The 27,643-nt window shown below is 39.6% G+C and overlaps 1 protein-coding gene across 1 annotated transcript; it reads left to right on the top strand.

Annotated features, from left to right (window-relative positions):
* Positions 1–5,497: 5,497 nt before the first annotated feature.
* Positions 5,498–25,338, top strand: ZCCHC10 (zinc finger CCHC-type containing 10). Its single transcript, XM_082650188.1, has 4 exons — positions 5,498–5,555; positions 19,584–19,745; positions 23,382–23,423; positions 24,076–25,338. Exons 1-4 carry the CDS (start codon positions 5,515–5,517, stop codon positions 24,341–24,343), a joined length of 513 nt encoding a protein of 170 aa, XP_082506314.1. The 5' UTR covers positions 5,498–5,514; the 3' UTR covers positions 24,344–25,338.
* The last annotated feature ends 2,305 nt before the right edge of the window (positions 25,339–27,643 follow it).

The following is a 27,643-nucleotide window of genomic DNA, read 5'->3' as shown; positions in this document are numbered from 1 at the left end:
GGTCCCTGTGGAGTGTATCGTTTCCCTGCTCATGAGGTGGCAAGCTATGTTCTGTGCTCAGCTCTCTAACCACAGATGCTCATGAACCGGTCAGGGTCAGGGCAGGAAACAACCATCCTGACCAAAAGCAACCCAGTTCAGAGATGCAAATCTCCCTCCAGCACATCCATCCTTTTACATCCACCTTTCCCCCACATCTTTTTTTTTTTTTAGTCAAAAGTTCATAGCTTTATTTATAACAACCAACAACTGGGCATGCTCTATGGCACATCAACAAGTTAATGGATAAGCAAGTTGTCGAATAGCAATAAAGTTGAGTACAAGTTAGCATTAAGAATTAAACTATCGGGGCTTCCCTGGTGGCGCAGTGGTTGGGAGTCCGCCTGCCAATGCAGGGAACACGGGTTTGTGCCCCGGTCCAGGAAGATACCACATGCCGCGGAGCGGCTAGGCCCGTGAGCCATGGCTGCTGAGCCTGCGCGTCCGGAGCCCGTGCTCCGCAACAGGGGAGACCACAACAGTGAGAGGCACGCGTACCACAGAAAAAAAAAAAAGAATTAAACTATCTATAATTGTAATAACTTGGGTGGATCTCAATATGATTGAGTGAAAAAAGCATTGTTAAAAAGAACACTGTATTATTCCATTCATATAAATTTTAACCCATTGCAAAGTATCTACAGTGACAAAAAGCTGATCAGTGGTTTCTGAAGGATGGTGACAGAGGGGTGGTAATCAGGAATTACAGTGTTGCATTAAGAAACTTTTGGTGGTGATAGATATGTTCATGATCATGATTGTGGTGATGATTTCAGCCTTATAAAAAGCTTATAATATATAAAATATTTTATAAATATCAAATCTCATCTTCATACACTATAAATATATGCAAGTTATTGTATACCAAACCTCAATAAAGCTTTAAAAAAGTGTATTGTCCCAAAATGAATATATCATGGAAAATAAATACCACATAATAAAATGTGCCTTTTGTCTATGTCTCCTACTGTTTTCTAACATTGAGTTATGAAATAAATCCAGCTTTGTTTCACAGCAGCATAGTGTCAATTAAAATCATTAGCTGAGGTAAGGTTTAATTCTCAAAACCAGTCTTTCAATTTCAGTTTCCTTTTCTTTTTTTTGTTTTTTAATTTTTTTTTTATTGGGGTATAGTTGTTTTACAATGTTGTGTTAGTTTCTACTGTTCAGTGATGTGAAGTAGAGTTCCCTGTGCTATACAGCAGGTTCTTATCAGTTATCTGTTCTATACATATTAGTGTATATGTGTCAATCCCAATCTCCCAATTCATCCCAACCCCCCTTCCCCCCACATCTTACATAACTATAAGACACTTGGCGGAAGCTTTCCTAGGATAAAAGGATAGTCTGCTTAAGTCTTAGTAGTGTTCATTTTTTTCCTTTTTTTTAATTGACGTATAGTTGATATACAATATTATATGTTACAGGTGTACAGTATAGTGATTCACAAATTTTGAAGGTTATATTCCATTTATACTTATTATAAAGTATTTTCTATATTCCTCCTGTTGTACAATATATCCTTTTTTTTTTGGCTGCGTTGTGTCTTCGTTGCTGCACGCGGGCTTTCTCTAGTTGTGGCGAGTGGGGGCTACTCTTCGTTGCAGTGCACAGGCTTCTCATTGTGGTGGCTTCTGTTGTTGTGGAGCACGGGCCCTAGGCGCGGGCTTCAGTAGTTGCAGCACGCAACCTCAATAGTTGTGGTGCACGGGCTTCGTTGCTCCGAGGCATGTGGGATCTTTCCAGACCAGGGATCGAACCCATGTCCCCTGCATTGGCAGGTGGATTCTTAACCACTGGACCACTAGGGAAGTCCCGTACAATATATCCTTGTAGCAAACCTAATAGTTTGTGCCTCTTAATCCCCTACCCCTATCTTGCCCTTCCCCCCTTCCCTCCTAAAGTGTTTTTGCCAGCTAGAAATTACTTGCAGCTTTCACAAGAGTTTTAAATTTTTCTCAGCTTCTACCCATTAAGGTTTACAGTACTTAGTGTCTGAATTTTAGCCTGGGCCCTCTGGACAAAGTTGTGAGTCCCTCAAGTCCATGGGCCTCAATGGGAAAGAGCTACATTGGCTTGGTCTTGCCATTGAAAAAAAAGATTTTTTTTTTTTTTTTTTTGGCTGTGTCGGGTCTTAGTTGCGGCGCACGGGATTAGTTGCCCTGCATGTGGGATCTTAGTTCCCTGACCAGGGATTGAACCCTTGTCCCCTGCATTGGAAGGCAGATTCTTAACCACTGGACCACCAGGGAAGTCCTGAAAAAGCAAAACATTATTGTATTGTGTGTGTGTGTGTGTGTGTGTGTGTATCTGGCCCCTGTATCTAGATGCTTTCAGTTAACTCTTGTAGGTTTTCCAGGTGTGCAAACCAAATCACCACAAAAAATGTCATTTGCTTCCTCCTCTCTATTTCTTATATCTTATTCTGTCTCTTGCCATTTTACATTTGCTGTAGTGCAATTTCTTTCTTTTTTTTTTAAAGCTCTTCCTGAGCCATTTGTTTCCTTTTTTTAAAATTAATTAATTAATTTATTTTAGCTGCTGTGGGTCTTCACTGTGGCACGAGGGCTCTTCATTGCAGCCCACAGGCTTCTCTAGTTGTGGTGCATGGGCTCTAGAGTGCAAGGGCTCAGTAGTTGCGGCATGTGTGCTTAGTTGCGGTATGTGGGATCTTAGTTCCCCAACCTGGGGTTGAACCTGGGCCCCCTGCATTGGGAGTGGGGAGTCTTAACCACTGGACCACCAGGGAAGTCCCTGCAGTGCAATTTCTTTTAAAATTAGCTGACAAATGGGAATTCCCTGGCGGTCCAGAAACTCTGCGCTTTCAATGCCAAGGGCCAGGGTTTGATCCCAGGTCAGGGAACTAAGATCCTGCAAGCTGCACAGTGTGACCAAAAAAAAAAAAAAATTTTTTTTTTTTTAAAGTTACCTGACAAATACATCTTAATATCGTTTTGTGGAAAACTTGAAAGTTTGTGAATAAAGTTCATCTAGAAAAATAAATACCTAGGAGCAATAAAGAAAACTGAGGAAAAGAAGAATATTTAGGAGGGACTTGCCCTACCAGATATCAAAATATTCTATAAAATTATGGAAATTAAAGCAGTACAAATCCTGGCACAAACAGATCTTTGGAAGAAAACAGAATGTCCAAACAAATTAAATTTGTACATATTTAGTTATGAAGGAGTGGCATTTCAAGTCAATAAAGAAGTGATAGGGCTTCCCTGGTGGCGCAGTGGTACAGAGTCTGCCTGCCGATGCAGGGGACACAGGTTCGTGCCCCGGTCCGGGAAGATCCCACATACTGCGGAGTGGCTGGGCCCGTGAGCCATGGCCACTGAGCCCGCACGTCCAGAGCCTATGCTCCACAACGGGAGAGGCCACAACAGTGAGAGGCCCGTGAACCGCAAAACAAACAAACAAACAAACAAAAATATATATATATATATAGCCATAGGGACTTCCCTGGTGGTCCAGTGGCTAAGACTCTGCACTCCCAATGCAGGGGGCCTGAGTTCGATCCCTGGTCAGGGAACTAGATCCCACATGCATGCTGCAACTAGGAAGTCCGCGTGTTGCAACTAAGCGTCCATGTGCTGCATCTAAAATATCCTGCATGCAGCATCTAAGACCGGGGCAGCCTAAATAAATAAATATTTTTTTAAAAAGAGCAAAATGTATAATCTATCAAAATTTAAAATACACATATCCTTTGACCCAGCACTTTTACTTCTAGGAAGTCAAGTTACAGAAACATGGGTGAGTACTTAAAAATCTGTTCATTCCATCTTTGTGTTAAATGATGTAATTGTTCAACAACAGGATACTGGTTGGATAAATTGTGGAATATCCATGTAATCCATATAACATAATACATGAAAAGAATGAATTGGATCTGCATGTGCTGATATGGGAAAAGATGTCCATAAACACAGTGAGGAATGAACAAAGCAAGCTGAGGAACAGAACAGAGAGTAAGATTCCACTTTTTAAGGAACAAGATGTGCACAAAGGTTGCATGACATCACCTTCTCTAACTCCCATTGCTGAATCACTCTTTACCCCTTACGCTAAATTATTTTTCTTTAGAGTATTCACACACGTTGGACATTGCGTTTGTTTATTGTCTGTAGAAAGCTCCATGTGTACAACGACTTTATTTGTTCAATGCTCTGCCTTCAGTTCCTCAAACATTTTAATTGAAAAACATAAATTAAAAAAAATGAATGGAGACACAGAAACATACATACATATATATATTTCAAAAAGTTATCTATACGCAGACCTACTAGAGAATGGACTTGAGGACACGGGGAGGGGGAAGGGAAAGCTGGGACAAAGTGAGAGAGTGGCATGGTCATATATACACCACCAAATGTAAAACCCATAGCTAGTGGGAAGCAGCCGCATGGCACAGGGAGATCAGCTCAGTGCTTTGTGACCACCTAGAGGGGTGGGATAGGGAGGGTGGGAGGCAGGGAGGCGTAAGAGGGAAGAGATATGGGGATATATGTATATGTATAACTGATTCACTTTGTTATAAAGCAGAAACTGACACACCATCGTAAAGCAATTATACTCCAATAAAGATGTTAAAAAAAAGTTATCTATATTTCAAAGACTGGATTTAAGAGAATAAATTTCTATGACTGACACTAAATACTAAAATATCCTTAATTAATATTTGTATAATCTTTTTCCAGTTGAAAAAGCAGTTTTACCTATATAGCCTTATAACATCATTATGAAAAATATAAACAACATATATTTGCATTTTATAATTTGCTAAAGTCATTCTTTTTCTTTTTCTTTCTTTTTTTTTTGCGGTACGCGGGCCTCTCACTGTTGTGGCCTCTCCCGTTGCGGAGCACAGGCTCCAGACGCGCAGGCTCAGTGGCCATGGCTCACGGGCCCAGCCGCTCCGCAGCATGTGGGATCTTCCCGGAGAGGGGCACGAACCCGTGTCCTCTGCATCGGCAGGTGGACTCTCAACCACTGCGCCACCAGGTAAGTCCTAAAGTCATTCTTTTTCAATTGATGGTCCCAATCTTGTTGAACTCATTCCTTTTTATTTTGCTATCCAAACTACTTCTAGTGTCCTGAACAATGCAGTTTTATTCATTTATATTTATATTTATATATATATATAAATTCATTTGTATATAAAGATGGATAGATGGATCCCTCATTCGAGAATGTTCTTCTCTGACTCTCCACGCAATATACGTGGACCCATCCTTAAAATCCCTCATTCTGACCGATCAACCTGCCTCATTCCTCTCCCTCAAACTACAGACGCACACAGGAAACACAACAGACCAGGCCCTAACCACTACTTGCCCCAAAAGCTGACCCATTAACTCTCCAGGCCCGACTGGTCCCGCCCACGCCTACGGCCTCCGGGGTTCTAAGTCCCCGCCCCCTCCGAGGAGTTTCCCAAAACCCAGCGCGGCAGGCCTCAGCCGCGCTAAGATGGCGACTCCCATGCATCGCCTCATAGCCCGGAGACAAGCGTAAGTTAGGGCCGGAGTCGGGCCGCTGGGCGGGCTGGGGGCGGGGAGAAGCGCGTCAGCCGGCTAGTGAGCGGGCGACGGTATGCGGGGTCGGTGTGGGATCCTCAGCGTGGTCAGGCGGAGGTTGGCCGTTTTTCTCACACGTCGCCTGCCCGCGAGGGGCTCGGGCCGGGGCGGTAAGTTTGATGTCTGTGGATTAGCGATTTCGTGGAAGACGGCTGCGTAAGACCGCTGGGTGGGACCTAGGGGGTGCCTGAAGAGAGTCTCGTGTTTGGTTCCCGCGAAGGGAACGCCCAGGAGTTGGTCGCTAAGAGTTCTATGCCCCTTTGCCAACCCGGCCGCCCACCCCACGCGTGACCGGGCGAAGCCTGTAGCCCTCGTCCAACACCGCCTACTCTCGCCGACGTAAACCTTCAGCTTCCTGTGCAGCCTCCAGCCCACTGGCTTTTCGTGCCCCATTCCTATCGCCTTCCCTAGGAACAGCCTGACTTTTCTGTCAAGCTCTCTTCTCACTTTCTGCCATTCATTCTCCAACAAATATTAATTTATGCATTACCTATCGCTCTATGCCGGTATTTGGGTGTAAGTAAAAAGAGGTGTTCAAGACGGAATCCCTGCTTTCAGGAAGCTTACATTCTATTGGTGGAAAGAGTCGATAAACTAAGCATTTTAAGTAAATACAGTTGATGATAAGAGCTTTGAAGGAAATAAGAGGTGATGGAAAGAGAAAAAGGTACAGGTTAGGTTGGTTGGACTGGAAAGGCATCTCTGAAGAGATGGTATTTGAACAGAGATCGGAAATGTGAGAAAGGAACCAGTCATGAGAGGATTTGGGGAAAGAGCACCCAGACTAGCATAATTGTTTTGAGACAGCAAAGAACTTAGTTTTTAAGAAACGAAAGATGGCCATTGTGGATAATGAGCGAGAGAGAATAGCACAAGAGGTTTTCTGTGAACAGATAATGCAGGAGTTTGTGCCAGATGTCCCTTTCTTGTGAAACCTTTTTTTCTTCTATCAGTCTGCATACCCAAACAACGTCCGACACTTTTTCACTCTGTCAGCTTTTCATGGCATCACCATTTGCCCGTTAATAATATATCGCTCACAGTCTGCTCTAATGTGTATATTTATATTTCTTTTTAAATAAATTTATTTATTTATTTTTGGCTGCATTGGGTCTTCGTTGCTGCGCGTGGGCTTTCTCTAGTTGCGGCGAGTGAGGGCTACTCTTCCTTGTGGTGCGCGGGCTTCTCATTGCGGTGGCATGTCTGGTTGGAGAGCACAGGCTATAGGTGTGAGGGCTTCAGTAGTTGTGGCATGTGGGCCCAGTAGTTGTGGCTCACGGGTTCTAGAGCGCAGGCTCAGTAGTTGTTGGCGCACGGGCTTAGTTGCTCCATGGCATGAGGGATCTTCCCGGACCCAGAGCTCAAACCCGTTTCTCCTGCATTGGCAGGCAGATTCTTAACCACTGCTCCACCAGGGAAACCCCTGTATTTCTTTTTTTTTAATTAATTTATTTATTTTTGACTGTGTTGGGTCTTCGTTTCTGTGCGAGGGCTTTCTCTAGTTGTGGCAAGCGGGGGCCACTCTTCATCGCGGTGCGCGGGCCTCTCACTATCGCGGCCTCTCTTGTTGCGGAGCACAGGCTCCAGACGCGCAGGCTCAGTAGTTGTGGCTCACGGGCCTAGTTGCTTCGTGGCATATGGGATCTTCCCAGACCAGGGCTCGAACCCGTGTCCCCTGTATTAGCAGGCAGATTCTCAACCACTGCACCACCAGGGAAGCCCTGTATTTCTTTTTATATTTATATTTTTTATTCTAAGAGCCCTGATCCTTCTCTTCTCCCTTTCATCAGACTACCTCTTATGCCTGATGAGGTTCCTTGAACATAAGGATAAAGACTTAAGGAATCAGAATGAATTAGTAGTATGCTTGGTGGAGGAAGAAGGCTTTGAAGTCATATGGTTCTGAGATCAAGAATGGAGTAACAGTAATACTTAATAGATGTGCAGTAAATGATGTCACCAGGGTCTAATCTCTCCCAGGTTTGCCCTTTTGGGTGTTGGTTCCATACTTGGTTAGATCACTCCTTTGGTCCTAAGATGGCTGCAGTATCTAGGGTCCTTTATATCCTTTCAGCTTCAAGTTGATAGCATCTCATTGTCTAGGTTGGGTTACATACCCTACCCTGAACCATGTCTATGGGATTATGAAGCTTTGATTGACTTGGACCTCATTCTCTTCCCAGGATAATTGAATGGATCCTTATAAACCAATGGGTGGTAAAAAAATAAAATAAAAATAAACGAATGGGTGGGTAGGTCAGAGGAGGTAATGATTGCTAGATTGACAAAACCAACCAATGTCCACTTAAATATGAAGCTGAAAGTAAGACTTCTGGTGCTTTTAACATAAGTTTTGGAGTATCACACAGTTAAACAAATGTTCTATTTCTGCAGTATGCTTGTATTTGGTACATGAGCTACACAGAAGTAAAAGACAATCTTAGCTTTAGGAGCTTCTAGTCTTACTGGAAAGAAAACATGGTGTATAATGAAACCTGTCATGGTTTGCAGACTGTCGGGACAATTCCCAGGGAGTTGGAGAGGGAGGGCCTTTAGAGGCAAGGGGAGTCCAGGAGAATTTGGAATATTTTGGGGGGGGAAAGCAGACGAGGAGCCTTTACTTTTCATTTTATATTCATCAAAAAGATTTAATTTTATTTATAAAGAGCATATAGCACTTCCATAAGAACAAGTCTTAAACTACAAGTTATGAGAAGTGAGAAACTACTATTGACATTGTTTTTAAAAGTCTTTGGACTAAAGGAGGAAAGGGGGGAAATTTGAACTTTTCATTCAGCAGATCTTTCAGGGACTTAACTTTGAATCAGATTTCACTCACATATAATTATATGCAGCATGAGAAGATAGGAGTGAGTTATAGAGCCCTATTCCACTCTGAATGTGTTTAAGGCACTTGACCCATGTGATTGCTCCCCAGCATAACAGAGATTTTCCAGGTGACATGGCTGTACTGCTGCTGGTAATCTGAGAACCCCTGGCAAACAGGAGTGGTGCTTAAGGACTGGAAGTAGGCAAATGCTGTTTTGATTTTCAAAGTGAGAAAGGTAGATTCCACAAACCAGACCAGTGAACTTGATATCCATTCCAGCCAAAATTCTGGCTCGATTTATTAAATACGTGCAGAAAGAAAAGCCAAGATCATCAGGTATCAAGTCATTACAGATTGATACCCTTTTTGCCTTTTAGGTATTTGGATTTCAAAAAGCCATCTTGAAAAGTCTCTCACAATATTCTTGTGAAAACAGAACAATTAGGTACATCAGTTGAACATCATGGACAAAGAGTATTGTTTAATGGGTTTAAGTAAATATATAGAGGTATCCCATGGTGGCCTGCAGAGTTTGGTCCTCAGTTTGGTCTTGTCAACATTTTTATAAATGACTTGGATGAGGACACATGTGCGTGTTTATCAAACCTGCAGTTAACACAAAGCTGAGAGGGATAACTAATACAATGGATGACGCAATCCCAATCCAGAAAGGTCTTGACAGGCTGGAACTCTATGTTGAGTCTAACAAGAAGAAATTTAACAAGGGTAAAAGTAAGTATTGTAATAGTATTTTTTAAAAATTTCCATGTCCAACTGTTTGTTGCTAGTATATTGACTTTTGTATGTTGACCTTGTATCCTGTGACCTTATTAAACTCATTTAGTAGTCCTAATAGCTCCATTTTGGATTCTTAGGGATTTTCTAGGTAGATAATCATCATTTATATTATATTTTTTGTTTATTTGGTATGTACATTTTTAAGATTTTTGTTGCATATTACCAAATAGCCCTTCAGAAAGTATCTGCAACTTACATTCTTACCAGCAATTAAGAATGTGTATCTTACTACATTTAGGGTGCCCATTCTCCATCTTTGCCAACAATCGGCTTAAAAAACAGCTTTGCCAATCTGACAGAAATGGTATCAAAGAAGGTGGTTTCACCCAAAAAGGCTGTACCATTAAAACACTTCCTTAAGCCTTAGCTTAGAATATAGAAATGGAATATTATTAAATAGGGTGTTCAGGGCTTCCCTGGTGGCGCAGTGGTTGAGAGTCTGCCTGCCGATGCAGGGGACACGGGTTCGTGACCTGGTCCAGGAGGATCCCGCATGCCACGGAGTGGCTGGGCCCGTGAGCCATGGCCGCTGAGCCTGCGCATCTGGAGCCTGTGCTCCGCAACGGGAGAGGCCACAACAGTGAGAGGCCCGCGTACCACCAAAAAAAAAAAAAAAAAAAAAATAGGGTATTCATTTGAAAAGAAATAAATGCTGATCTTGTGTTTATTTTGAAATTATAGGTGTGCCTCATTCAGTATTCTATCTGGAAGATTTAAGTATTTTTAGGGGTGTTAATGTTTAGAACATCATAGGTGGGCTTTAGGTATTGGTGAATGTTTTGTTTATAACAACAAAAAGCAAACTCCACAGTGCTGGTAGATAATATTTTTAATGGCTGTGATCTCAGGTTATAAGTTTCTTAATATTCGGAAAACAAACTATGAGTTGGAGAAGACTTTATTTCCTTGATTCTGAGAGGCTTCCACACTCCTCCATATTTTCATTGTTAGGAAATATTGTGAAAGGCTTTGAAATGGATTAAAAAATAAAGATTACTGGCTGATTTGTCTAATTCCCTGTCCTGGCTAGTGACTCTGTGACGGCCTGTGCCTCACTGTCTTTGATATATATATATATGTTTTGTTTTTTGTTTTGTTTTTTAATTTATTTTTGGCTGAGTTGGGTCTTTGTTGCTGCGCGCAGGCTTTCTCTAGTTGCGGCGAGCGGGGGCTACTCTTCGTTGCGGTGCGCGGACTTCTCATTGCGGTGGCTTCTCTTGTTGTGGAGCACGGGCTCTAAGCACGTGGGCTTCAGTAGTTGAGGCTCACAGGCTCTAGAGCGCAGGCTCAGTAATTGTGGCCCACGGGCTTAGTTGCTCCGCGGCATGTGGGATCTTCCCAGACTCACGGGCTTGGTTGCTCCGCGGCATGTGGCATCTTTGCAGACCAGGGCTCGAATCCGTGTTCCTTGCATTGGCAGGCGGATTCTTAACCGCTGCGCCACCAGGGAAGCCCTCTTTGAGCTATTTTAAAATGACTCTGTAAATTGTAGAAAGCTGGTAGAAAAGATTCTTACCCATGAAAAGACAGTACAACTGATTCTTGCCCTGTGTCTATTGACCAGTTTTGTTTGGTTTTTTTTTGACCAGTTTTTAGCTATCTGTAAATTCGTTTCCTGTGTTCCTGATTGCTCATATATGTGTGTTGTTTGGATTCTGTTTTGAACCAACTGCAACATCTTACTGGTTCCCTTATTAATTAATGATTAAATAAAACCTTTGACATGTGTTCACTTTATATGAGAGTCATGATTTTACATTTTTTACTAATTATCCTTTAATGTTTTTGAATTTATTATTTCTGGAATGCATATCACAATTGTGTATATATTAAGTGTGTTAGTGGTTCTTTTTGCCTGAAAAGTGGGCAACTTAATATTAAGTCCATAGAGTGTTTTATTATTGATAGCCTTAACAATTTGCTACATTACACATTCAGATAAGCTCTGAAGTTATAGTCGTGGTTCTGGCAGTTGCTTACTGAAATTTATGAACTATTACTATTATGGTAAAAAGCTGACTCTTCTTTATTATCTTTCAATACTACCACTCAGGACTTCCCTGGTGGCGCAGTGGTTAAGAATCCGCCTGCCAGTGCAGGGAACGCGGGTTCGAGCCCTGGTCCGGGAAGATCCCACATGCCGCGGAGCAACTAAGCCCGTGCGCCACAACTACTGAGCCTGCGCTCTAGAGCCAGCGAGCCACAACTACTTGAGCTCACGTGCCACAACTATTGAAGCCTGTGCACCTAGAGCCCGTGCTCGCAACAAGAGAAGCCACCTCAATGAGAAGCCTGCACACCACAACGAAGAGTAGTCCCTGCTCAGCAACGAAGACCCAATGCAGTCAAAAATAAATAAATTTATTTAAAAAAAGAAACTACTACTGAATAGTATTTCCTTGCTTGAAACATTAGTTCTTCATGTTAGGATTGACTTAATTTTTGAACAAACGCTAAAAATAAATTACTGTCAAAATTACAGAAGCTGGCTGATGATGTGGGAATTCATTAATGAAAAGCATACTATAAACAATATATGTCCTCTTAAACCCTTGCCTATTTAAACAGTCAGTCATTTTAGAAACATTTACTGAACACCAATTATGTGTTCTCCAGGGATAAAAAGGTGACTGCTCTAGGTCGAAATTAAGAATCTAGCATCCCATCATGCAACCATGTTTTGAGAAAATTTAAATTGCCATGTTTCGTTAGTCCAGATAATTGATTAGCCTAATGTGTGGATTGATATTCACAACTCCCATTTATTTGTCTATTACTTTATGCCAGATTCCTTACTGCTTTCTATACAAACATCCCAGTCTGTAGAATGGGGATATTGTTCTCAAACTCATTGGGTTATCATGGGGATTAGATGTATTTATGTATAAATACTACTTAGCTAAATTCCTGGCACACAGTAAGTATAAACCACGGTTATAGTCTTATCTAATTCTCACAATAACCTAGTGAAGTAGATATTATCCCATTTTTTAGAATAGAAACTGAAGTTCAAAAACTAGCTTGCTAATGAGCCTAAAGCTGTGTAGTGAAAGAGCCAAGATTTTAAAAAAATTTTATTGTTGTGAACTATAACACATCTACAAAAAAGTTCAGACAACATAAATATGTCCTTAATAGGTAATGTTTATAATTCTTTTTTTTCTTTTTTTTTCAATTTTTATAATTCTTAACCCATGTAACCACTACCCAGATCAAGTATTTAATAAAAAATTGCCAATATACTAGATGCCACCAAGCTTTCCCAATCACAACCTCCTCCCTCCTTCCTAAAGTAACCACTATCCCAACATTTATGGTAATTACTAACTTGCTTCTGTTCTGTGCTTTTACCATCTAACTATTCACTAGAGTTTAATTTTGCCTGTCTTTAACCTTTACACAGAATCAGACAATTTAGATTCTTTTGAGTTTAGCTTCTTATATCTAAGCTCCATCTGAGTTATATTAAGCTGGAATTTGTTCATTTTTATCACTATGAAGTATTCCAGTGTATTCTATACCACAGATCATCCATTCTTCTTTGATATTATTTCCAATTTAGAGGATTTTACAAATCTTGTTGTTAAGAATATTACTATAGTTCTTCCTCTTCCTCTTCCCTACTTGAACAAGTCAGTCCTAAAGCCATGAGGTGGTATAGATCCATGCAGAGGACTGACTTGGCACTGGAGTATTAGAGCTGAAGGGGAGTAACTAGGGCATCCACATAGGGACGTGAACTGGCGTGCAGTGCCAGCAGGGTGCAGAGGGCATCCAGTTGAGTGAAGGTCCAATGCAGGGCACCAGATCCCAAGCAGAGTGAGGGGGGTTTCCACACAGGGAGGGCCATTTAACACAAGTTGTCACCCTAGTGGGGAGAATGTCTCCATGGGGGAGGGGAGGTATAATTTGATGTGGGGTGGCACAGTCTAAATAGAAAGAGAAATGAGTTCATGTGAGGTGGACTGGCCCGGCAGTGGAAGTCAGAGCCCAAGCAGGGTGAGGAGCATGTTCACATGGGGAGTGTGGGAGGACAGCAAAGGGCAGAGTACCAGAGCCCACATGGAGTAAAGAGGGCATCTGTAAGGGGGAGGGGGCAACAATGGGCAATTGGTTTCATAAGACAGATTGACCAAATAACTAAATCTGTTAAGGATAATGGGAGCCAGATTTCTCACTGAAGGAGGAGGAGGTATGGGGAAGGAGAAAATAGAGTAAATTCTGTGAAGTTGAATTGGAATTAAAGGTATCGGTATGAATTCATGGTTTTCAAAATATATAGTTAAATATAGCTGTAGATGTGTGTATTTGATACATGGATAGTAATGTGTGTGTTGTTCCCTAGCTCTGTCCACTGAGGGTATCTGGGAGCAGCAACATTCCAGTTACAGTGAGCACATGTGTGCCCTGATCTTGACTCTGAATGTCATCAGGGTTCCATCAGGCTGATTTCAGGCCTGGAAAGGCCTGATTTTAGGACAGGGAAAGTATAAGATGAGCCTGGAATTTTTTGTTGTACCAGAAAGCAAGGAAGTGCTCAAAGAATGAAGGAACCATGTGAAAAGAACACAGAATCCAACTTGGAGGGATTCCCACTGACCAAATCTAGGGCAATCTGAGCATCAAAATAAATCATGGTAATGGATAGTAACTCATTCAATAAAATAGAAAAATAGACTTCATACTGATAGATGAATAAATGAACTAAAAATTTAATGAGCAGGATATTTATGTACTTTCAAATACCAACCCACAAAATACTTATTAATTGCTTTATTAGATATTAATTATAGTTGTATAACAAATTACCCCAGAATTTAGTGACTTCTAACAATAAACATCTCAGTTCTGTGGTCAGGAATTCAGGAGTGACTTAGCTGCGTAGTTCTTTTTTCTTTCTTCTTTTTTTTTTTGTAGGGGGGGCTGCCTCAGGTGTTAGTTGTGGCACGCGGGATCTTCATTGAGGCATGCGTGATCTTTTGTTGTGGCGTGTGAGCTTCTCTCTATTGGCATGTGGGTTTTCTCTTTTCTAGTTGTGGCATGCAGGCTCCAGGGCACATGGGCTCTGTAGTGTGGCACGTGGGTTCCAGAGCACATGGGCTATGTAGTTTGCGGCTCGCGAACTCTAGTTGAGGCGCAGGAGCTCAGTAGTTGTGGCGCGCGGGCTTAGTTGCCCTGCGGCATGTGGGATCTTAGTTCCCCAATCAGGGATTGAACCCGCGTACCCTGCATTGTAAAGCGGCTTCTTTACCGCTGGACCACCAGGGAAGTCCCAGCTGAGTGGTTCTGACTTAGGTTCTCCCCACATGTTTGTGGTCAGGATGTTGCCAGGGGCTGCAGTCATCTGGAGACTTGACCACAACTGGAGGATCTGCTTCCAAGATAGCTATTCACAGGGCTGTTGGCAGGAAGCCTCAGTTCCTCACTACGTGGGCCTCCCTAGAGGCTGCTTGAGTGTTTTCATGACATGGCAGCTACATGAGCTAATCTTTTTTTTTTTTTTTTTTTTTGCGGTACGCGGGCCTCTCACTGCTGTGGCCTCTCCCGTTGCGGAGCACAGGCTCCGGACGCGCAGGCTCAGCGGCCATGGCTCACGGGCCCAGCCGCTCTGCGGTATGTGGGATCTTCCCGGACCGGGGCACGAACCCGTGTCCCCTGCATCGGCAGGCGGACTCTCAACCACTGCGCCACCAGGGAAGCCCATGAGCTAATCTTTAAAGTCACGCTCCATCACCCTGCTTTATTCTGTTAATTAGAAGCAAGTCACTAAGTCTTAGCCACACTTAAGGGGAGGGTAGTTAGGCTCCAACCCTTGAAGTAAGGATATCATAGAATTTGTGGACATAATTTAAAACCACCTCAATTACAAAAGGACAAAAAATAACTTTATATTGCAAAATCTGGTTGACCCTCCATAATGAAGGGATCAAAACGAACATCATCAGTAACAAGACAAATTGTAGTCTTGTGTCACCTGACAGGAATACAGTGAGAAGAACACGGCACATTTCTGTTATATTCCTGCCAAAAATACATGGCTTGAATCTAATCATATAGAGATATCAGATGTTGTAGCCAGCCTCCAAGATGATCTCCAGTGATCCCTGCTTCATGTGTACTCTCTTCCAGAGAGTACCAGAGTTGGTCTGTATGACCAGTAGAATGTAGCAAAAGTAATGGTATGTCATTTCCAAGATTGGGTGATAAAAGACTGACTTCTTTCTTGAGTTATCTTGGTTACTCTCCCTGGGTAAAACCATGTTGTAAGCAGCCCGATGGAGAGGCCAGCAGGTAAGGAACTGAAGCCTCCCGTTAGCCACATGAGTGAACTTGGAAGCAAATCCTCCAACTCAAATTGAAGCACATTCTACAAAATAACTGGCTGTAATCATCAAAAAGTGTCAAGGTCATGTAAAGCAAGACACAGGACTGAGGAACTCTTCCAGAAGAAGGAAGAGACATGACAACATGTGCAACATTGATGCAGAACTGGATTTTGCTATAGAGAATGTTTTTGGGACATTTGATGAAACTTAAATGGGGTCTGAAGATTAAACTTAAATGGGATCTTGAAGGTATCAACATTAACTTCTTGATTTTGATGGTTACATTGTATATATGAGAATGTCCTAGTTTATAGAAAACATGCAGTAAAGTATTCTGGTTTGATGAGGCATCAGGTTGGCAACTTACAAATGGCTCAGCAAAAACAGTTCACAAATGATTTAGGAAAAATAGTTCTTTGAACTGTACTTAACAGCTTTTCTATAAGGTTGTGACTATTTCAAAACTTTTAAAAGCTACGTAAAGGAAAGCAATATTCCAATATTCTTACACATGTTATCTGGTATAGTTTTTTGTAGATTTCTGTTGTGTAAGTACCTGCAAGTGGAATTGCTGGACTGTGGAGTATGCATTTCTTCAACTATAGTGGTTTTTGCTTTTTCTTATGTTAGTAATGAGCACCTTTTCATGTGTTTATTAATTTGTTTCTCAATCCCATTTTTGTACTGCCTTTCCATCTTCCACTTTATCTTATTTTTCTATTGTACATCATTTCCTTAATGATTCATAAGAGTTCTTTGTATACTTAAGATGAAGCTGTTGGCAAAATGTGTTACAAATATCTTCTCCCACTCTTTGGCTTCTCTTTTTACTCTCTTTATAGTATATTTTGATGAACAGAAATTCTTAATTTTTGAAAATTCTTAATTTTAGTAATTCTAATTTATCAATCTTTTATGATTACTGCTTTTTGTAAAATTAATGTATTTATTTATTATTTTTGGCTGCGTTGGGTCTTCGTTGCTGCACGTGGGCTTTCTCTAGTTGCGGTGAGCGGGGGCTACTCTCCATTGCGGTACGCAGGGTTCTCACTGCGGTGGCTTCTCTTGTTGTGGAGCACGGGCTCTAGGCACGTGGGCTTCAGTAGTTGTGGCACATGGGCTCAGTAGTTGTGGCTTGCAGGCTCTAGAGTGCAGGCTCAGTAGTTGTGGCGCACGGGCTTAGTTGCTTCGCAGCATGTGGGATCTTCCTGTACCAGAGCTCGAACCCGTATCCCCTGCATTGGCAGGCGGATTCTTAACCACTGCACCACCAGGGAAGTCTTAGTGCTTTGTTTTTGTTTCTTAAGAATTCCTAACTCAAATATGTCACTTTTTTTATACTATCTTTTAAACCTTATTGTTTGACCAAGTTTGTAATCATTTTGGGCTTATGGTTAAGTCTTATTTTTACCATGTGCATAACCAGTTGTCCCTACATCATTTATAATCTAACCTTTCCCCCCACTGCTCTTTAATGCCATGGTTGTCATAAATTGTTCATGTATACATTAGTCTATTTCTGGACATTCTGTTCTGTTCCACTGGCATATTTGTATATATTTGCTCCAGTCTCACATTCTAAGTTATTATAGCTGTATCATGAGTCACTGTCTTTTATTTTTTTCTTTCAGTCTTATTGAGATATAGTTGACGTACAGCACTGTATAAGTTTAAGGATAATGATTTGATTTACATACGTCATGAAGTCACTGTTAACAATAAGTTTAGTGAACATCCATCATCTCGTATAGATACAAAATTAAAGAAACAGAAGAAAAAAGTTTTTTTCTTGTGATGAGAACTTTTAAGATTTACTCTTAACAATTTTCACGTATAACATACAGCTGTTAATTTCATTAATCGTGTTGTACATTACATCCCTAGTACTTATTTATCTTATAACTAGAAGTTTGTACTTTGACTGCCTTCATCTGGTTGCTGCTCCCCCTATCCCCTACCTCTGTTAACCACAAATCTGAACTCTTTTTTTATGATTTTTTTGTTTGTTTTTGAAATATCATTTACCTACAACACTACATTAGTTCCAGGTGTACAACAAAGAGATTCAATATTTCCGTACATTACAAAATGATCACCACGAGTCAATTTATTTTAATCTAAGTCTTCCCTACTTGTTCCTTTATAAGGGTATTTTGGCTATTCTTGGCCTTTTGAATGTCCATATACATTTTAGGGAATAAGTTTAAGTTCCATACCAAACAAACACCTGTTGAGATTCTGATTGGCATTGCTTTGAATCTATAGATCAGTTTGGGGAGAATGGACAGTTTTTACAATATTGAGTCTTTCAGTCTATGAACATGGTAATCCTTTTACTTAGCTACTTATTTAGATGTTTAATTTCTCTCAGTAATGTTTGTTTTCTGCATAGAATTCTTGCACATATTTTCTTTCACTTATTTATAAGTGCTTGTTATTTTTCAGAATGTTATAAATACCACCTTTTTTTTTTTTTTTTGCGGTACGCGGGCCTCTCACTGTTGTGGCCTCTCCCGTTGCGGAGCACAGGCTCCGGACGCGCAGCCTCAGCGGCCATGGCTCACGGGCCTAGCCGCTCTGCTGCATGTGGGGTCTTCCCGGACTGGGGCACGAACCCGTGTCCCCTGCATCGGCAGGCGGACTCTCAACCACTGCGCCATCAGGGAAGCCCATAAATACCACCTTTTAAATTTTTATTTTTAACTGTTTTTGTTAAGTAGAAACTCAATTGATTTTTATGTGTTGACCTAATATCTAATAGAAAGTTTGGCAAACGATAGTCCACTGAATCCTGCCTGCTGCCTGTTGTAGGCTTGCAAACCAAGAATGCTTTTTACATATGTTTGTATATATATGATCAATTTGATGATAGAGAACACTAATTTTGAACCTCAATTGAGTGAAATGTTATAGAAAAGAATTCCATTCTTCTCATTAATAAACCTCTTTTATTTGAAATATTTTCATTAATAAAATATTTGTAGAAATTTGTTTTCTCTCTTGTGATATAAATACCTTTGTAATATATTAAATTTTGCCTCTTGGTCTGCAAAGCCTAAAATATTGACTCTGACACTTTATAGACAAAGTTTACTGACCCCAATATAAAACCTTCCTAAACTCACTTATGAATTCTAATTATTGAAAAATGTTTTGGGACTCCCCCGGCAATCCAGCGATTAGGACTCCACGCTCCTAATGCAGGGGGCAAGGGTTTGATCCCTGGTTGGGGAAGTAAGATCCCACATGCCGCATGGCAGTGCCAAAAAAAATTTTTTTTATCTGTAGAGTCTGTTGGATTTGCCATTTACATGATACATCATCAGTAAGGAATGACAATTTTATTTCTTCCTTTCTAATTCCTTTATCTATTTTTCTTCACTTGCCACACCTTAATTCAATTTCAGGGACTGAGATTTTTCTTAGTCTCCTAGGTGACTAGAATCTGGGCTGCACTTGATAAGCAGTTGCTTTATTCTTAGAGTAAAGCCCTTCAGAGTCCCAACTCTGAATGCATAATTTGTCTCCCTTGCTCCTTGTAAGTGATGCTTGCTTACCCTCCTGAGTTGGGAAAAAAACCCAGAGTTGACTTAAACGTAGGACTGACCACTCTGGGTTTCCAGCTTCTTCCATATCTTGGCTTGGTTATTCTTTAATCTCTTGTTAGTTCTCTGATACCTCGAGCACATTGTTAAAAATGTTTTGACTGTCTTTTCTAGTTCTGAGCTGAAGAGTTGGTCTGAGTTACCTGGTCTGCCATTACTGGAATGGAATTGAGGAAAGAAGATTTGTACTCAGTTCTGTCTAACTCCCAGGTCCATGCTCTTAACCACTTACTATATTGCTTTGTGATTAAATCTAACAAATAATTTAAAGTGTAAAATGATGCTTATTTTTGGATTGTACCTTTACATAAGCATCATTTTATGCTTATATTGTTTATGCTTCTCATGACAGAAAATGTCAGGTCAAAAATTTAAGGCCTGTATTCTATTTTTTACTCTGCAGTGAAGCAAATAAACAACATGTAAGATGTCAGAAATGCTTGGAATTTGGGCATTGGACTTATGAATGCACAGGAAAAAGAAAGTACCTACATAGGCCTTCAAGAACAGCAGAACTAAAGAAAGCTTTAAAAGAAAAAGAAAACAGATTATTATTACAGCAAAGGTAAGGTTACATATGGTATCCAAAGGAATATTTATTTGTATTTATAAAATTTATTAAGGGACTAAATATCTCACGGTGGTTATCCAGATTTAGATTATATTGTAATATTAGCTAATGTTTAATGAGTGTTACTGTGTGCCAGGCACCGTACTAAGGTCTTTACAAGTATTAGCTTATTTCAGCATCACATCTATACCGTTAAGGTAAGTACTATTATAATTCCCATTTTACATATGAAGAAGCTGAGGCATGGAGAGATTCAGTAACTTGCTCAGTGTCACACAGCAAGTAAGTGGAAAAGTTAAGTGTTAAACCAACTAGCCAGTCTCCAGAGTCCATGCTCTTAATCACTTTGCTTTTCTTGCCTCAACTGCCAATGAAATGACAGCAGAATACTATGAGGTAGATTATATGAACTGATATGGAAAGATATCCAAAGTAAGTACCCAAGATACTTATACTAAGTATATAAACAAGGTAGAGAACAGTATATATAATATACTATCATTTATGTTAAAAAGGAAGAAAAAAGGAATAATGGAGCTTTTTTGGGGGGGGGAATATAAGTGGTTGATAATAGTGGTTCTTTTCTAGGAGAACTGGGTAGGAGGGAAAAATTGTTATTTATCCTTTTATGCCCTTTGAATAAAGCTTTTCAAATTCCCATGAAATAAGTAAGCTTATGTGTTTCAGAGTAACTGAAACAGGAAGGTGTCAGGTCTACTTAGTGCTGCATATTAGAAGTAGCACCTTCATGAGGACCGTTAGCAATATAATAGTGTCTTAAACATCTGGATTTTCCAGGCAACAGTCTTCCAGTTTGTGGACAGGAAGGCTCTTCAAGGGTTATACAGGAATAGACAGGTAATCAGTTTCTAGATTATCAATATTCATATATGTTTCTTCCAAAGATAAATCTGTATGAGACCTTGCCTACCCCTCTCTAATTTCACAAAAGAAAGGCATACCTCTCGCCTATCTCTAATCTTACCTTGGTATATTGTGCTCATGTATAAAATCCTAGAGACTTTTCAAAATACTGGTGTTTGTAAGAAAGTAAAAGGCCCAAATTATTGGGAGCAAGTTCTTTTGTAATTTTTTTTCTCAGCAAAATTGAAGGAGGATCTAATTGAGTTGTCAATTTAAAAGTATATTTTAATGATACATCGTTACGTGACTTGTGGAATATAACATGGGAGGAATTCAGAGAACTGAGTGACATTGCTACAGCAAAACTCTTTCTATTCCCATCTACCTGTTCAGGTTAACAAGCTTTCTCAGGGTGCAATCTGTAAAAGTTAAATATAGGAATTAAATTGATACTGAACCCTGTCATAGTCAAGCAATAAGATCCATGGATACATAAGCTAGAAAAAAAAAATCCATGTCATTAAGAGGTACAGTTCCAGTGAAATTTTTTTATGTATAATAGTTACAAAAAGTTATAATATATTTTACATTGTTTTAATCAATTTGTATAGTAGTAATGATAATAGTAATTCAACTCAGAATTTTTAAACACTTTTAAAACCTTATGATCACAAGTAATTAAAAGATACAATATTAAGTTATGTCTATATTTTTACTGCAGAGAAATGTAAGTGATCACTAAAATTTTCAGGCATGAAAATATATTAGGATACATTCTGTGGGGAAAGGAGAATAAAAATTCAAGTTCAAAGAGGAAAAAGGACAGTGTAAAAGTACCAATTGTTAAAGATAAGCTTGTTCATTTATTTTTTAAAATTAATTATGATACATATCAAATTTTGTGGTATTTACAGTTACCAAAATGATGTAACGATTTTCTTTTTAAAATATCAATATTTAATATATAATATGCCAGACTTTATAACCTTTGAGGGGAAAAACATAATTTTTCAAACTTCTTTTATTAGGAATGTAAGCAAAAAATGTTTGAAGACTCTGTCCTAAAGAATAAAATATAAGAGTTATGAATAATTTCATTTCAACATTTACTTTTGTTTTTCTAGTTGTATTACACAACTATCTTGGTCTTAAAAATACATAGAACTACATGAATTTTAGTTTTGGCTCTGTTACGTAAAGACTGCTGATTTTTTGGTTCAATGATAAAATTATGGAAGTGTGTGAATTTCAGTGATCTTGCATTCTTGTGGTGTGACTTAACAAATGTACTTCTACCACTTATTTTACTGCAAAAATTACAATTCTCCAGTAAGTAATTCCATCGTGTAAAACAGCTTTACATAAATACATATTTATATTTGAGGACCCAGGAAATAAGGATATAATGTTATCTAGGAAATATAGAGAAGTTCAGAATATAAAAATGTTAAATTTACAGGACAGTATATAGTAATAGAAGTAAATCTGTAATTTGAAAGCCTGATTTACTATGCATGTTGTTTGGCAGCTGTATAGCAGCAAGCCATTTGTGTATTTCACTCAGAAATCTCCAGACTTTGTTCTTTATAAATAATGTGAGGGAACACAGTCTTGAAGTATTAAGTCTCTGGTTCTTAAGCAGTAAATAACTGAACGTTTGGGGGACATGCAGAAAAAGAAGTATTTTGTTTGTTTGTTTGTTTTTGTTTTTTGGCCTTTCCTCGCGGCATGCAGGATCTTAGTTCCCAGACCAGGGATCAAACCCGGGCTTCCTGCAGTGGAAGCACAGAGTCTTAACTACTAGACTGCCAAGGAAGTCACAAGAAATAGTTTTTAATTATTTTTTAATTATTTTTACTTTTTATTTTTATTGGAGTATAGTTGATTTACAATGTTGTGTTCGTTTCAGGTGTACAGCAAAGTGAATCAATTAAGAAATGGTTTTTTAAATTAAAGGTTGCTTTTTTTTATATGAAATGGCCATTTATAATACCATTCTAGAAACCCAAATTATAAATTACAGCTGTTGTGCTATTACTTGCTTTGTTCTGTTGTTCACTAAATAGTCGATTTAGCCATGTCAATCTAAGTTCAAAACTAAAAAAGAGGGGCTTCCCTGGTGCCACAGTGGTTGGAAGTCCGCCTGCCAATGCAGGGGGCACGGGTTCGAGCCCTGGTCTGGGAGGATCCCACATGCCACGGAGCAGCTGGGCCTGTGCGCCACAGCTGCTGAGCCTGTGCTCTGGAGCCTGTGAGCCACAACTACTGGGCTTGTGTGCTATGGCTGCTGGGGCCCACGCACCTAGAGCCCATGCTCCGCAACAGGGGAGGCCACCGTGGTGAGGGACCCGCACACAGCAAAGAAGAGTGGCCCCTGCTCGCTGCAACTGGTGAGGGCCTGTGCACAGCAATGGAGACCCAGTGCAGCCAAGAATGAATAAATAAAATAGATGAGTTGGGAAAAAACTAAAAAACAATCAAATTGGTGCGTTTGATCATCTTAACTACTAACTTAACCTCGCTTCTAAAGTACAGTTGATAACATTTGTCTTGCTTAAGTGCTGGTTAAGTTGACTGTATGTACCATATACACCTGCAACAGGAAACTTTCCTCTTGATTATAGCAATAAACACTGGACTCTCAGTACATGTTATAAAAGACAAAGTGTTTTTCCAATGAAAAAAGTTTTGGGGATAGCAGAAGCATTTGAGCTGTTTATAATCACTGTATTAACAGGAGCTTTTCCCCCCCTTCACATTTATCAGCATTGGAGAAACTAATGTAGAAAGAAAGACCAAGAAAAAAAGGTATGTGTGGCTTTAGTATTATATAGATAATATATAATACTAGTTGGAGGGATGGGGTGTGTGATTTTAAAATAATAGTTAAAAGATTTGGATCTGAAGTCTCTTGTTTGCAATTCATGATTAAATATCATCCTGTTTTCTGATACGTTCCTCTGTTTACCTATCTGGAGTTTCTTCCTTCATTTATCCTTTTTCTCCAACTTTCTAGGGTCCTTATACCTGGAAATAGTAATTTCTCTTGTCTTAGATTAGGAAATGTTATTAGAGTGGTAAGAAATTATTGACCAGCTGTATCTGGTATAAAGTAGTTAAGGTTATGAAGCATTTACCACTCTACATGAGGTTTAAATAAACCCAGTTGTTAAACTGCAACTTTATTCTAACATCATTCACTCTGGAGCATAGTATAGTAGATACACTTATCTCAGACTCCATCCAAGAGAGTTAAATTGCTGTAGTAAAAGACCTTGTGGTTGAGGGGAGAGGGTGGGCACGGTGGGGTTATTACAGTTAGGGAATCCTCAAAACATCAGATCTAGAGATAACATGCTAGCAAATCTTCAGTGTATATATATATACATAATACTCAAGTGAAATTGCTTTTAAACATTCTATTAAATGTCAGCTTCTCATGCATATAATTGTCTAATAGGTCTAAGAGTGTAACTAGTTCCAGTAGCAATAGCAGTGACAGTTCAGCCAGTGATTCTTCGTCAGAGAGTGAAGAGACCTCTACCTCATCCTCCTCAGAGGACAGTGACTCTGATGAAAGCTCCTCCAGTTCATCATCTTCAGCCTCCTCCACAAGCTCTTCCTCGTCCTCCGATTCAGACTCAGATTCCAGCTCTTCCAGTAGCAGCAGCAGCAGCACAAATAGTAGCTCTGAGGATGAACCACCAAAGAAGAAGAAAAAGAAATAGAATTGTTCCATCCATGTTGGACTGATGGACTAAAAACGTTAATGCGATTCTCAGAAGGGAATTTAGAATGTGTTAAGACCAAATAGGTTAACTGATCAAAATTTTTAGAGTTCAAAAGTTTCTAAATGTTTTACATTGTAGGAGCATAAAGAGTATTAATAATGGATTATATATATAAAGACTTTTTTATTTTAGGGGTGAATCTTTTTTTTTTTATCTTTAAAATATATCTCTAAAATTAATCAAAGCTGAAATCTAGTAAATCTTTTTTTTTTTTTTTTTTTTTTTTTGGCGATACGCAGGCCTCACTGCTGTGGCCTCTCCCGTTGCAGAGCACAGGCTCCGGACGCGCAGGCTCAGCGGCCATGGCTCACGGGCCCAGCCGCTCTGCGGCATGTGGGATCCTCCCGGACCGGGGCACGAACCCGTGTCCCCTGCATCGGCAGGCGGACTCTCAACCACTGTGCCACCAGGGAGGCCCCTCTAGTAAATCTTTTTGTGATGAAACCTATCTTTTCTCCCTGTGAAATAAATGCCATACTTTGTTACATGTTAGTGCTATGTATCAGACACGTTTTCAGGATAATGCATCAGAATATCTATCTGGCGGTGAATTTCTAATGCTTTTGGCTGTATGTTACTATGTAAGATTTAATACCTCTATAAGCTTAGAGTTTTCCTACTGTTAATACATGTGCTCTATTTTTATGTTTATGTTCAGAAAGTTCTTCTGACTTCTTCTTCTAAGTGAAAAGTTCAAGGAATCTATTAATAAATTTATACCTTTTTGATGGTACAAGTTTTAAGTTACTGTGTTGTATCATTCATTTTCTTCTGGTTCTTAGAGTTACCCTTTTATGACAAAAATTATTCTAGAGGAACTTAAAAAGGAACAAAATTCTGAAACTACATAGGACTCTAATCTTGGTGCCTTTTGATAAATTCATTGTATCAGAAAAGAAAACAGTCATTTAAAAAGCTAACTTAGGGCTTCCCTGGTGGCACAGTGGTTGAGAGTCCTCCTGCCGATGCAGGGGACACGGGTTCGTGCTCCGGTCCGGGAAGATCCCACATGCTGCGGAGCGGCTGGGCCCGTGAGCCATGGCCGCTGAGCCTGCGCGTCCAGAGCCTGTGCTCCGCAATGGGAGAGGCCACAACAGTGAGAGGCCCACATACGGGGAAAAAAAAAGCTAACTTAAGTAAAAGTGATATAAATACCTTTGTGTGTTGATATGCTATAAAAGGTACCATTCAAAGGGGGAAAAAAATGGTAGGAGGAAGAGAGGTAATTTTTACAGAAAATTAGAGTGATGTTGGTTGCCTTTTACTAAAATATTAAGTTTTCATAAAGATTGCCTTTTACCATTTTGCAATTGTGGTATGACAGTTCATATGGTAACTGGTCGTATATGACAGTCTACTGCATAAATATGAATGACTTGGATTAATCTGGTGTGTTGACATAGCATATACACAGTTGACATCTAGCATGAAAGTTTAAAAAGAAATACTGCACAGTATTTCTTAAAAGTAAAGTACCAGGCCATGGTGAAATTATTTGGTTTAACATCACATTATTTTGTGATGTCTTTTAAACTTTTTGGAAAGAGGTATCATTTGTAGAAAAATCTTGATTTGGGTTAAATATAGGTTTTTTAAAACTACAGATGTTGTCTTTTTATATTTTTATGAAAAAGCAGTAGAAAATTACTTTTGAAGAAAATGGACTTCTATTTAAATGTTTAAGTATATGTATGTTGTGAGCTTAAAGAGCTGTAATTACCTGTTTTACAGAACCGTTGCTTTCAATGATTGTAAATAAACTCTCAAAACATCATTTTAAGGCTCCATACAGAATGTGTCAATTGACAGGCAAATTTAATAAATTACTAACGAAATACAGTTTACAATGTAATCTCTGTAAGGGCAATTTTAGCAGTTAAACTTGGAAGGGAAACAAATGTGTACATAGGTTACATCACTTGCAGTTAAATAAAGCTCAGTTTGTGCTGACGAGCTTAATAAGCTGCTTTTATCTCTTTGCTGTTTTACTTAATGCCACTTCTTATCTATTTACATGGTAAGAGCATTTAAATTCTAATTATTTTTACTATTACAGATGTTAAAAGGTATACCTGGGAAAGTACAGAGGACAGGAACTTTATTCTAGTCACACAGTTTACTCAAAAAAGCAGAATCAATGGCAAAGTGGAGAGTAACTTCCAAAGAGTTTCTCTCCATCCTGCCTAAAAGCAGAACTCTAGATGTTGAATCCCTGGCAAATGTAATAAATGTATTATTTCTCAACCACAACCACAAACATATCAAAAGGAGACATAATTAGATGATAGGTTTCACTCCACAAACATTTGTTAGTATGACTATATAATATAGTAAATTTGTCTTGGGATCAAAAGATGGCATTAGGCCAAGTTAGCACTGGAAATGGAAAAAAATACAGAGAAGGTGTACTTTATAGTCATGGTTTTATTTACTTTTTTTTTTTTTTTAATTGCGGTATGCAGGCCTCTCACTGTTGGGGCCTCTCCCGTTACAGAGCACAGGCTCCGGACACGCAGGCTCAGCGGCCATGGCTCACGGGCCCAGCCGCTCCGCGGCATGTGGGATCTTCCCGGACCGGAGCACGAACCTGTGTCCCCTGCATCGGCAGGCAGATTCTCAACCACTGCACCACCAGGGAAGCCCCGCTATTTACTTTTTTAACTTGCTATTTTGAACTGACTGTAGATTTACAGAAAATTTGTAAAAATATTACAATTTCCGTGTATACCTCACCTAGCTTCCCCTAATGTTAGCATCTTATATAACCATAGTACAATGATCAGAACCAAGAAATTAATATTTGATAAACTACTGTTAATTAAATCAAAAGCCTTACTCATATTTCATCAGCTTTCCCAGTAATGTTCTATTTCTGTTCCATTATATTACCCAGAAAGTACATTTAGTTACTTCTAAGTCTGCGGCTGAGTTCCTTAGTCTTTCCTTGTCTTTCATGCCCTTGTCACTTTTGAAGAGTATTGATCAGTTATTTTGTCTAATGTCCCTCAATTTGGGTTTGCCTAGTGTTTTCTCATGACTGAACTCATGTTATGCTTTTTGGAAGAATATCACAGAAATGAAGAATTCCCAATGTCAATAAGTCATTTATTATTGGTGATGTTGACCTTGATTACTTACTTGGTGAAGGTGGTTTCATCAGGTTTCTCCATTGCAAAGTTACTGTCTTTCCCCTTTTAGTTGATAGATATCTTGGAGGAGATACTTTGAGACTTTGCA

The sequence above is a fragment of the Grampus griseus genome (genome assembly GCF_964374135.1).
Source record: "Grampus griseus genome assembly, chromosome: 3".
NCBI classification, from domain to species: Eukaryota; Metazoa; Chordata; class Mammalia; order Artiodactyla; family Delphinidae; genus Grampus; species Grampus griseus.
Note: the sequence above shows the minus strand (reverse complement) of the source record. Positions and strands in the feature narration are given on the sequence as shown.